We start from the raw sequence: 10,676 nt of genomic DNA, 5'->3' as shown, positions 1-10,676 counted from the left end.
CAGCAACGCGAGATTCAAGCCGGAGCACATTCATGGCGGCTTCATCTTTCACGGGGGAGTTGATGGGATCCAGGTTTATTTCCAGTCGACCAGTCTCCTCTTCAAAGTTCTGGCAAAATTCTGCAAGCACAACCACCGATTCAAGACAACAGTCGGAGATCACAATTGAAACGTCTGTTTGTTACAAAGGATTACCTTCAAGCATGAGGAATAGCTTCTTGGCGAGTCCACCCAGATAAGCCTCCAGATCGTTCTTCTTTCCCTCCAACTCGCTGGCCTTGTCATTTAGGGCAACCTTGTCACTTTTCAGTCGACTGACCTCCTTGTTGGCAGCATCAAGAGCAACCTTCAGATTGGTGTTTTCTTCTTCAAGCTTGGTAACTGAAGCCAACTTTTCATCTGCGAGCTTGGTCTTCTCTAAAGCCGCTTTCTGCAACTCAACCAAGTCAAGGTCTTTCTTCTTCAGGGCATCCCTCACTTTGTCTGCAAAATTACAGTGAGATCAGACTCTGAAACAAACGAGAGGCAAAAGCAGTCGTCGGAGGCCTCACCAAACATACCTTTAGCCTCCTCCTTCGCCTTCGTTAGGTTCTCTTGGGTCAGTTTCAGATCAAGCTCGAGCTGAATATGTTTGTTCTTCATCTCAGTGTAACGAGCCGCAAGGTCGCGGGATTTCTACGAAGAACCAATCGATAGATGTCAAAGACAATTCACTTCCGAGTGACTAAGGAAAAATCATAGCATTTCTAAGACTATGGCCGAATACAAACATTCGACCACAGTCTCGGGGACTACACCTAGTGGGTGCACTCAGCGTGCCCCCACTAGTTTCATCGGTTAGAGTCGACCAGTCGACCAACGAAAAAAAAATAGGAGGTGTTCTTCAGACTATAGTCGACTGCCAGCAGTCGACCACAGTCTCGGGGACTACACCCAGTGGGTACACTCAGCGTGCCCCCACCGGTTTATGAATCTATTCGACCTAGTCGAGTAAAGAAAAAAAAACTTAAGGCATAAAGGCTACAGTCGACTGCCAGCAGTCGACCATAGCCTTGGGGACTACACCCAGTGGGTGCACTCAGCGTGCCCCCACTAACCCGGAATTTCAATCGGCACACCCACTGGGTGTAAGACAAACTCTAAGAATTCCAGAAAGAAGAGTTTTCAGATATCATATCCTAACAGAACAGGCAGGTGACCGACTGACCTGAACATTACTCTGAAGAGCTGAACTGGCGTCATAGGCTGCCTGACTGGCTTCTCGTATTGCCTTCACTTGCTCCATCATGACCCCCGCTTGGCGTATTGCTTCTTTAGTAGCATTAGCCTGGTCTTCTGGAATGTGGTAGGTTGAGAAAAGCGAGGGTTGAGCAGCACTCGACGATGAAGGACGAGCACTCGTCAACGGCACCGCAAAGGTTACGGTAGGCCGAGTGACATTGTCTCCCTCCACGACCAATGTCTCGGGTGCTGGCACCTCCTGAGTCGCCTTGCCAGCAGACGCTTTCTTGCTCCTCCTCTGCCTTGGTGGTTCCTCGTCGTCGTCGTCGGGAAGGTCGATAAGGACGTTAGATGAAGCTGCAGAAAAAGAATCAAAATTAGAGACAAGAAGCCAATCGACTGAAAACGGAATCACAAGAGTCATACCAGGCTTTCAGGTAACAGCATCCTCCATCTCGTGGTCTTCAGCCCTGGTCGAAGTATCAGAAGTAGCAGCACTGCAGTTTCAGAAGACAGTCGATTAGCTCATGAGTCGACCAACAATAAGTTCATGAGGAACAGACAAATTCAAGCTACACCATTACCCTGAGATAGTGGGGATCACCATCTTCATCTTCGGCAAGACCTTCCCTGACTTCGACAGTGCCACTCGAGACTGCTTCGGAGCTTTTTCAGTCGGCACCGGAGAAGTAGTCCGAGGGCGCTTGGACGACTGCGTGACGGTTGCGACCCCCTTACCGCGCTCAACCGCGGGATAATCGACAAGCTTCGAGCGTCTTTCCGAGCGAGGAGGTACAACTTCCTCCTCCTCCTCCTCCTCCTCCTCCTCTTCCTCCTCATCAGAGTCATCACCCTCATCATCGTCGTCAGCATCCGAATCCCACTCCTCCGGGCTTTCAGCCCCACTTCCATCCTCACTCTTCAGTCGGTGTCTGCGCTCCATTGGGCATCGAGTATAACTCAGTGGTGGCCTATCAGACAACAAAACAAAACAAAGATCAATCGACCAATTCGCAGCAAAGCAGAATGAATATAGCAAGATTACAATTGGAGATAAGTGGTCATACCGTGTCCGGTGTATAGGTACAGTCGAGTGGTGGGATCCTCCTAGCCCCTCGAGGGTTGTCCTTATTACCTGTGATGGCTGCCACCCACCTCTCTAGTGTGGCGTCGTTGACCGCTTCTGGATGGACCTGAGTGGTGTCTTCGGTACCACAGTACAGCCACATCGGGTGGCCTCGGTACTGAAGCGGTTGGATGTGCCGTCTAAGGAAGACCTCCAGAAGATCCATACTCGTCACTCCGTCCCTAACAAGTTGGACTACACGCTCCATCAACATTTTCACCTGAGCTTTCTCCTCAGGAAGCACCTTCAGAGAAGAGGGTTTGTCCACTCGGTCCATGGAGAACGGAGGGAGATCAGTCGACTGCCCCGGCGTCGACTGGTCTTGGCAGTAGAACCTAGTCGACTGCCACCCTCTGACCGACTCAGGAAGGGTCATGGCCGGGAAAGTGCTCTTATTCCTCATCTGAATCCCAAGACCACCGCACATCTGGATAACCTTAGTCCTCTCATCATCCGGACTCGCCTTTTTCACTGTCTGTGAGCGACGGGTGAATATGTGCTTAAAGAGACCCCAGTGTGGTCGACAACCCAGGAAGTTCTCGCACATGGACACAAAAGCAGCAAGATAGGCGATGGAATTGGGGGTGAAATGGTGGAGTTGCGCCCCAAAGAAATTCAGAAACCCTCGGAAGAAAACACTCGGCGGCAGAGAAAAGCCACGGTCTACATGAGTGGCTAGGAGAACGCACTCACCCTCCTGCGGCTGCGGTTGACACTCGGTCCCCGGAAGCCTTGCTGACCCGTGGGGGATCAGACCCTCGTTGGCCAGGTCATTGAGATCTGTCTCGGTGATGGTCGAGCGGATCCAATCCCCTTGGACCCAACCCTTTGGCAGGCGGGACCTTGACGAAGATCCGCCCCGACTGGACGGTCTCCCCTTCGCTTTCCCCGTCGCCGTCGCCTTCTTCGCGCGCTCTAAGGCCGCCGTCTTCTCCTTCACCATTGTCGCCGGCGAAGCACGTGAGGAGTGGATAGGCGGAGGCGAGAGCAGGCGCAGCGGGCGGAGGCAAAGAGGGCGGAGAGAAGAATGGGAAGGCATTGTTCAAAAACCCTCGCCCGACGCTTTATATAAGGGCGCTTCCGAGTGGCTGGCGAGTGGGTCCGGGCGGTCCTGTCACATCCCAAAACAGTCAGGCACGCACGATACGTGGCGAAAAAGGCGGCAGAGAAATCGAGGCGTCCACGCCTTATCCCATCCGAGTACCGCGGTCCGCCCCGTTTCGCGCGCTTCCCAAAATTTGGATCCCACAAAATCCGCTAACGGCAGATCAATCTGTCAGACGATATCTTTCCTACGATCCGTCGCTCGGAAGTTCACTAAAGTTCAAAAGTCCACTCGGCAGAAGAAAGGAATGGATCAAGGCGACTGAAAGAAAAGTTGATGCCAACGCCGAAAAGAAGAATCGTTGATCCAGGATACGACATGATCAAAGCACGGGAAATAGGTCGGAGAAAATTATCAACTCCTTCCTCACTCGAACCTCGATCCATTCGGGGGCTAATGATGAGGTTATGTACCTAGGGTAGGGTCATGGACCTATCTGGGATACCCTACCCAAGGACATCCTTAGAAGAAGCTACCTTCCAGTCGACCAAGAGGGACTTCACTCGACCAAGAGGGACTTCACTCGACGATGAAGATAGCCACTCGACCATGAAGCCAACCACTCGACGGCCAGGAGACCTAAAGCCACTCAGCACGCAACGGTCTGTCATTAAGTAGCTTTAATAGTCTTCATGGCACTTTACGAGGGCGTTACCAGTAACCCCCTATCTTAATGTACTTTAAACCCTGCATAACTGAGGGCCGGAGGGGTCTGGCGGACTCTATATAAGCCACCCCCTCCTCAGTGTAAAGGGTTCGCACCCCTGTAACTCATATACACAAAAACCAGTCGACCGCCTCCGGGCTCTGAGATGTAGGGCTGTTACTTCCTCCGAGAAGGGCCTGAACTCGCTAACACTCGTGTGTACAACTACTCCATAGCTAGGATCTTGCCTCTCCATACCTACCCCCCATTCTACTATCAGACTTAGAACCACGACACCAACCCCTCCCCCCCCCCACCGCCGCCAAAGGAGAAAGTACCTGAGAAAGTCATACAACACTTTATTGATAATGCTCAACCACCGGCAGTGAAGCTTAGGGACTCGGACTATGAGCGGTCTATCAAGAAGTCATATCATGCACAAAAAACAGAAGGAGTCGAGCTCGAGCTCAAGCCAAGCAGTTGTCAAAAAAAGCAGGAAAACTGTTCCCCATCTGGGAGAACAGGCAGTGCAATCAATCCCCCCGCTCATTGTACAACCACATGGGAGTACCGCCGATCAGCTGGTAATAACCGATGATCATAGAAGGCAGGCTAAAGAGGTCGGTGTCACTGTTGAACAACTCCTAGGCGTCGAGGATTTCCAAACGTTTACATAGGAGGAATTAAGATGGAAATTTGTCCACGGGCAACCTCTGGTGAAGCCTGAGGAGGTCCGGCTTCTATCAACGAGAATGTATCAATTGCATGAGTGGTGCCCAAGAGAAGTAAAGAACGGGCAAGAGTCCCTCATGGTGAAAGTCAAGGAAGAGCATTACTTCCATGCAAAAGATTTCTGGGTTGAGTTTCAAGAAATGTTTCAGTTATTCAATCAAGACATGCTCGACAAATCAATCGTCAGTTGCTATTGTTTGTAAGTGCTTTCTTTCTGCAATTTAAGTCTCTAGCTAGCTGTGCTCGTTCATTACCTGTAGTTATCCTTACTATTTTCTTTTCTGTGGTATTATGCAGAATGAAGATGTATGAAATGAAATGAGGTGGACGCTATGGCATTGGGTTCATTGACCCAAATACCATTAATCAAGAGACATGGTCACAAGAATGGTCGAGAAGAGACACCGAGAGAAGCTTGCTAGAGTTTTTGAAGCGACTAAATAACCAACCAGAAATACTATTTCCTTACAACTTTGGGTGAGTGACACTGTCTTGTACTACAAATTCTGTTTTTCTTACTAGATGTTGATAAGTAGTGTATTTAATGAGTTATGCACATCCCCGCTTAATTATATAAACGTGTGCGCATGCAGTTTCCGCTCGATCCTGCTAATCATTGAAGTTGACGAGGGAAAAGTTCAAGTACCGAACTCACTACTTAAAGACGTTAATGACTACGCAATCGTGAGGGGGATGGTCGATAGGTAATTTCAATCATTATCGCACTATGTCGGCCTCTTTAGTTCATTTCCTGATATCAACTAATTAATAACTCCTTTATTCATTTTCTTTGCCGGCAGGTATGGCTTGGCAAAAGTTCATCAAACAGGTTGAAGGCGCATGAAAACAACAACTAAATTGGGTGCGACCCAGGGTAATTAATTAAGTAGTACTAGCTAGTTGCGTCTGTGCATCTCTTTAATTCTAATTTCAATACCATTATCATGCTTGACTAATTATTATCTGGTTGAATTCTATTCTCGTAAAGGCCCTGAAGCAGATGCATGGGAATAATTTATGTGCATAGTACATTTGCGAGAACATTCGCAAGATAACGTCCAAAAGGACCAAAACTGATAGACAACTTTGGATACGTTCGCCAGAACACTATTCACAATTTTTTTATCATGATCTAATATATATACACACAACTAATATATTCATATTGATCTTATTTTTTAATAAAGATGCAAGAGATGCGGGATAGGCTCCTACCGACGGATCGCGTACGAGCAATTCAAGAGAAAAATAGCAGGATTTTTGCTGGACCAGGTCATAGATTTCAATGGAGAATATCGTTACACCTAATGCCTTCATGTAATGATATATAAATTGTATGAGAAATTGTAGCGCGGGCTCATGCCACGTGGTGGGCCTTTAGTCCCGGGTCGTGACGAACCGGCACTAGAGGAGCCTTTAGTCTCCACCTTTTAGTGCCGGTTGGTAAACCGGGACTAAAGGTCCTTACAAACCGGGACTAAACCCGATTCTGCACTAGTGTCATAGCATGAATGGACGCGTTGAACCGTTGTCATTGTCATTGTCAAAGAACAGCCCAGGAAAGAGGCGCCAAAGAGGGAAACGTTGCACTTTAGGTTGACTGGACTTTGAACTTTGCTGTCAAGCTTCAATCCTTCTACCCCAAGGCTCCGCGACTTTTGCCTTCCAGGATCTGGCCGGCTGGCCGGAACATTTCCAACTTTGGAAGCAACCGGCCGGTCGATCGAGAATTGGCACGCGCGCTAATTATATTGACTACGTAGGCCAATTTGACTGTTACTTGTTTTTGAGATAGATCAAAGCACGTAACCATGCTAGCATACGTTCCTCCGATGTTCCTCCTCGTTGAAAAGTTGTACCACTCCCACAAACCTTGTGGCGTGTGCCGTTGTTTTACCGAATCAGGACTAAGACACACGTTGACACAGAGGGCCGAATCCTACGTTGGATCGAAACAGGAAGACTAGTTATTTCGCGTGCACACATCATCAGGCTGCACATATGGTCGTCGATCGTTTTGAACTTTGAAGCGATCAACACGCGTCCTGCGGAGCCGAGAGAGGTCTCCTTTTAAAGCACCCGCAGATCGACGGCGGTACGTGCGACAGTGGCACGCAGTTTCCATTTGTGTCTGCTGCCACAACGTACCGAAACCCTGTCGATTACGTACGTACTTGGTGGTGGTGGACATGTTGGGCAGTCCGAGAAAGCAGCACGGCGGCGGCGGCGGCGGAAGCCACTCGGCCTCGTTCCTCCTCGGGGCTCTCCTCCCCACGCTCCTGCTCTTCTTCCTCGCCTCCGACCGGGTCGGCGAGCGGCTGACCAGCATCTCCACCTACACCTTGGGGAACAACAATAATGGATCGTCATCAGCTCATCGTGAGCAGATGACCCATGATGCCAACCTCACGGACACGGACACGACGGAGGAGAGGGTGTTCCCGGGGCTGGCGGAGCTGCTGCCGAGGGTGGCCACGGACGACGGGACGGTGATCATCACGTCGGTGAACGAGGCGTGGTCGCGCCCGGGCTCCCTCCTCGACCTCTTCCGCGCGGGGTTCAACAACGGCGAGGGGATCGCGCACCTCCTCAACCACACCCTCATCGTGGCCGTCGACCCCGGCGCGCTGGCGCACTGCGAGGCCGTGCACCCGCACTGCTACCTCCTCGAGGTCACCTCCGCCAACGTCAGCTCCGCCAACCGCTTCATGACCAAGAGCTACTTCGAGCTCGTCTGGGCCAAGCTGGAGCTCCAGCAGCGCGTCCTCCAGCTCGGCTACAGCTACCTCTTCACCGACGTGGACATCATGTGGCTGCGCAACCCGTTCCGGTACATCAGCCTCTACGCCGACATGGCCGTCTCCACCGACCGGTTCAACGGCGACGCCGAGGCCCTGACGAACGCGCCCAACACGGGCTTCTACTACGTCAAGTCCACCAACCGCACGGTGGAGATGCTGAGGCGGTGGCGGGCGGCGAGGTCGCGGTTCCCGCCGACCCACGACCAGGCGGTGTTCGACGAGATTAAGGGCGAGCTGGCAGGCGGCGAGCTGCACATCAGGTTCGTGTTCCTCGAGACGGCGCTCTTCGACGGCTTCTGCCAGCTCCACGACGAGATGGACCGGGTGTGCACCATGCACGCCAACTGCTGCATCGGGCTCGAGAACAAGGTGCACGACCTCACCAACATGGCCGCCGACTGGAAGAACTACACGAGCCTAGCGCCGGCGGAGAGAAGGGGCAGCGGGCGTAGGTGGACGGCCCCCGACCAGTGCGAGGAGTCCATGAGGCAGCGCTGACCAAGTCCGGCCGTGTGCATGCATGCACGCACGGTTAAGCAGTAGAGTACTGCAAATCAGCCTTGTAACTCTCAATTGATTAGAAAATCAAGTCAATTGCACCGGTGGTGCTTGAACTTGACATAATCTGTCACTTTGATGCTAAAACTTATGGGATACATTGAACTGGTGCAATAACTTGGCTCGGGTGTGTAAATACGGTCCTAATCGCGTTTGGATACAAAATCAACGCTGACTTGGCTGGCCAACGTGGCATGGAACCCGTTGTCAGCGACTTGAAGCGTGTGGCCTGTTTTTCCCAAAAAAACATTGAATTTTTTTATTTCTCACAAAAAAGACCTTGGACTTATGCGCACTGCACCATTTACTCTCGCATGTTCAACAAGGATAACAAATATTAATGTAGCATAAGGATATTCGCAAATGATAAAATGAAGTATAGTGATGATGCATGTGGGGCTTGAATTAGGTGCAAATAATGCGGCCCATTTTGCACGCGCAGGTTCCTTTTGAAATATTCGTAAAACATAAGTAATAAAAATAAAGTTCAAAATATTTGTGTGTTATAAATATTATACATACAAACGATGATTAGTACTAAATAAAAACATTTAAAAATACACACATGTATTATATAATTGTTTTTAGTAAATGTGGGAGAATACACTTGGAGCTTATATTTAAATTATTCAAATTGATGAATATAAACATTTACCAAATATTTATGAATATTCACTTGTGATTTATATTAAAAACTATATAATTTAAATATTAGCATGACTGAATATTCATATGAATACTTTAAATATTAAATTATGAGTATTTTTAATTTTACAAACATAGAATTATAAAAATGTGTATAATTATTGAAATATTTTTAGAATTAAAATAATATTTTTGAATTGCAATGCTGAAATATATTTGCATTTTTTAAATTATACAAACATATTAATAATTCACAAATATTATTTTGCATAATATGTGAATAGTTTAGAAAAGTAATATATTTCGTTTGTATGTATATAATAATATTTATACCTCATGACTATTTAAAGGTTATTTTTATTACTAATATTAAAACTCATGGTCCTCGCCGCTCTGGCCGGCCTGTTCGCAAGCAATGCAAAACATCGGCGAGGTGGCTCGGCGCCGGGCCGGCTGAAGGCAAAGTAGAGGCATCGACTGGAAGGCTATTGCTTGCTCTACACCGACTACTTCACTGACGCTCCACTGCACGGCAAGAAAGTATTTCGGCACCGTTATTGGATGAGTCGAAAGCTCTTCCTCAGGATTGTGAATTTCATCCATGAGTTCGACAGCTACTTCAAGTGCAAGAAGGATTGCACCGGCACACTTGGATGCACCTCACTTCAGAAGTGCACGACAGCTATGAGGATGCTTGGATACGGTGCTCCCGGTGATTCATTGGAAGATTATGGACGCATGGCCGAGTCCACAACCATTGAGTGTTTATACAAGTTCCGCAGGGCAGTGGTGGCAGTCTTTCGACCTCAATACTTGCAAACACCCAATGTTGAAGACACTGCTCGGATCCTAGCATAAAATGTAGCAAGAGGATTTCCTGGGATGCTTGGAAGCATCGACTGCATGCATTGGAAATGGAAAAAACTGTCCAGTTGCTTGGCAGGGGATGTACAAAGGCGCCAAAAGCAGTTGCAGTGTGGTACTTGAGGCAGTGGTCACACAGGACCTCTGGATTTGGCACACCTTTAGTATGTCAGGAACTCACAATGACATCAATGATACGTCTGAAACGTATCTATAATTTTTTATTGTTTCATGCTGTTATATTATCATTCTTGGATGTTTTACAATCATTTTATAGCAACTTTATATAATTTTTTGGGACTAACCTATTGACATAGTGCCCAGTGCCAGTTGCTGTTTTTTGCTTGTTTTTCACTTTGCAGGAAATCAATACCAAATGAAGTCCAAACACAACGAAACTTTTTGGTGATCTTTTTTCTGGACTAGAAGACACATGATGGGCCAAGAAAGTACCTGAGGGGTGCTCCGAGGGGAGCACAGCCCACCAGGGCGCGCCTAGGGGCCCAGGCGTGCCCAGGTGGGTTGTGCCCGCCTCGGTGGCCTCCCGCACCGCCTCTTTGCTCTATAAATACCCCAATATTTCAAAAACCCTAGGGGAGTCGATGAAAATCAATTCCAGCCGCCGCAAGTTCAAGAAACCACAGATCCAATCTAGACACCATCACGGAGGGGTTCATCATCCTCATTGGTGCCTCTCCGATGATGCGTGAGTAGTTCATTGTAGACCTATGGGTCCGTAGTTAGTAGCTAGATGGCTTCCTCTCTCTCTCTCTTTGATTCTCAATACAATGGTCCCTTGGAGATCTATTTGATGTGACTCGTTTTTGCGGTGTGTTTGTTGGGATCCGATGAACTTTGAGTTTATGATTAGATCTATGTTTTTATCCATAAAATTTATTTGAGTCTCTTGATCTCTTATATGCATGATTACTTATAGCCTCGTATTTCTTCTTCGAATCTTTGGTTTAGTTAGGCCAA

The 10,676-nt window shown here is 48.5% G+C and overlaps 1 protein-coding gene across 1 annotated transcript; it reads left to right on the top strand.

The window, feature by feature from the left end:
- Positions 1-6,950: 6,950 nt before the first annotated feature.
- LOC119281989 (uncharacterized protein At4g15970-like) lies at positions 6,951-8,368 on the top strand. The gene has a single exon (XM_037562369.1). It carries the CDS (start codon positions 7,020-7,022, stop codon positions 8,127-8,129), a length of 1,110 nt encoding a protein of 369 aa, XP_037418266.1. The 5' UTR covers positions 6,951-7,019; the 3' UTR covers positions 8,130-8,368.
- Positions 8,369-10,676: the final 2,308 nt, after the last annotated feature.

Source organism: Triticum dicoccoides, chromosome 3B, assembly GCF_002162155.2.
Source record: "Triticum dicoccoides isolate Atlit2015 ecotype Zavitan chromosome 3B, WEW_v2.0, whole genome shotgun sequence".
NCBI lineage: Eukaryota > Viridiplantae > Streptophyta > Magnoliopsida > Poales > Poaceae > Triticum > Triticum dicoccoides.
Note: the sequence above shows the minus strand (reverse complement) of the source record. Positions and strands in the feature narration are given on the sequence as shown.

Bases quoted from the DNA above. Each gene is read 5' to 3' on its own strand.
- LOC119281989 (XM_037562369.1), top strand. From the start codon at position 7,020: ATGTTGGGCAGTCCGAGAAAGCAGCACGGCGGCGGCGGCGGCGGAAGC.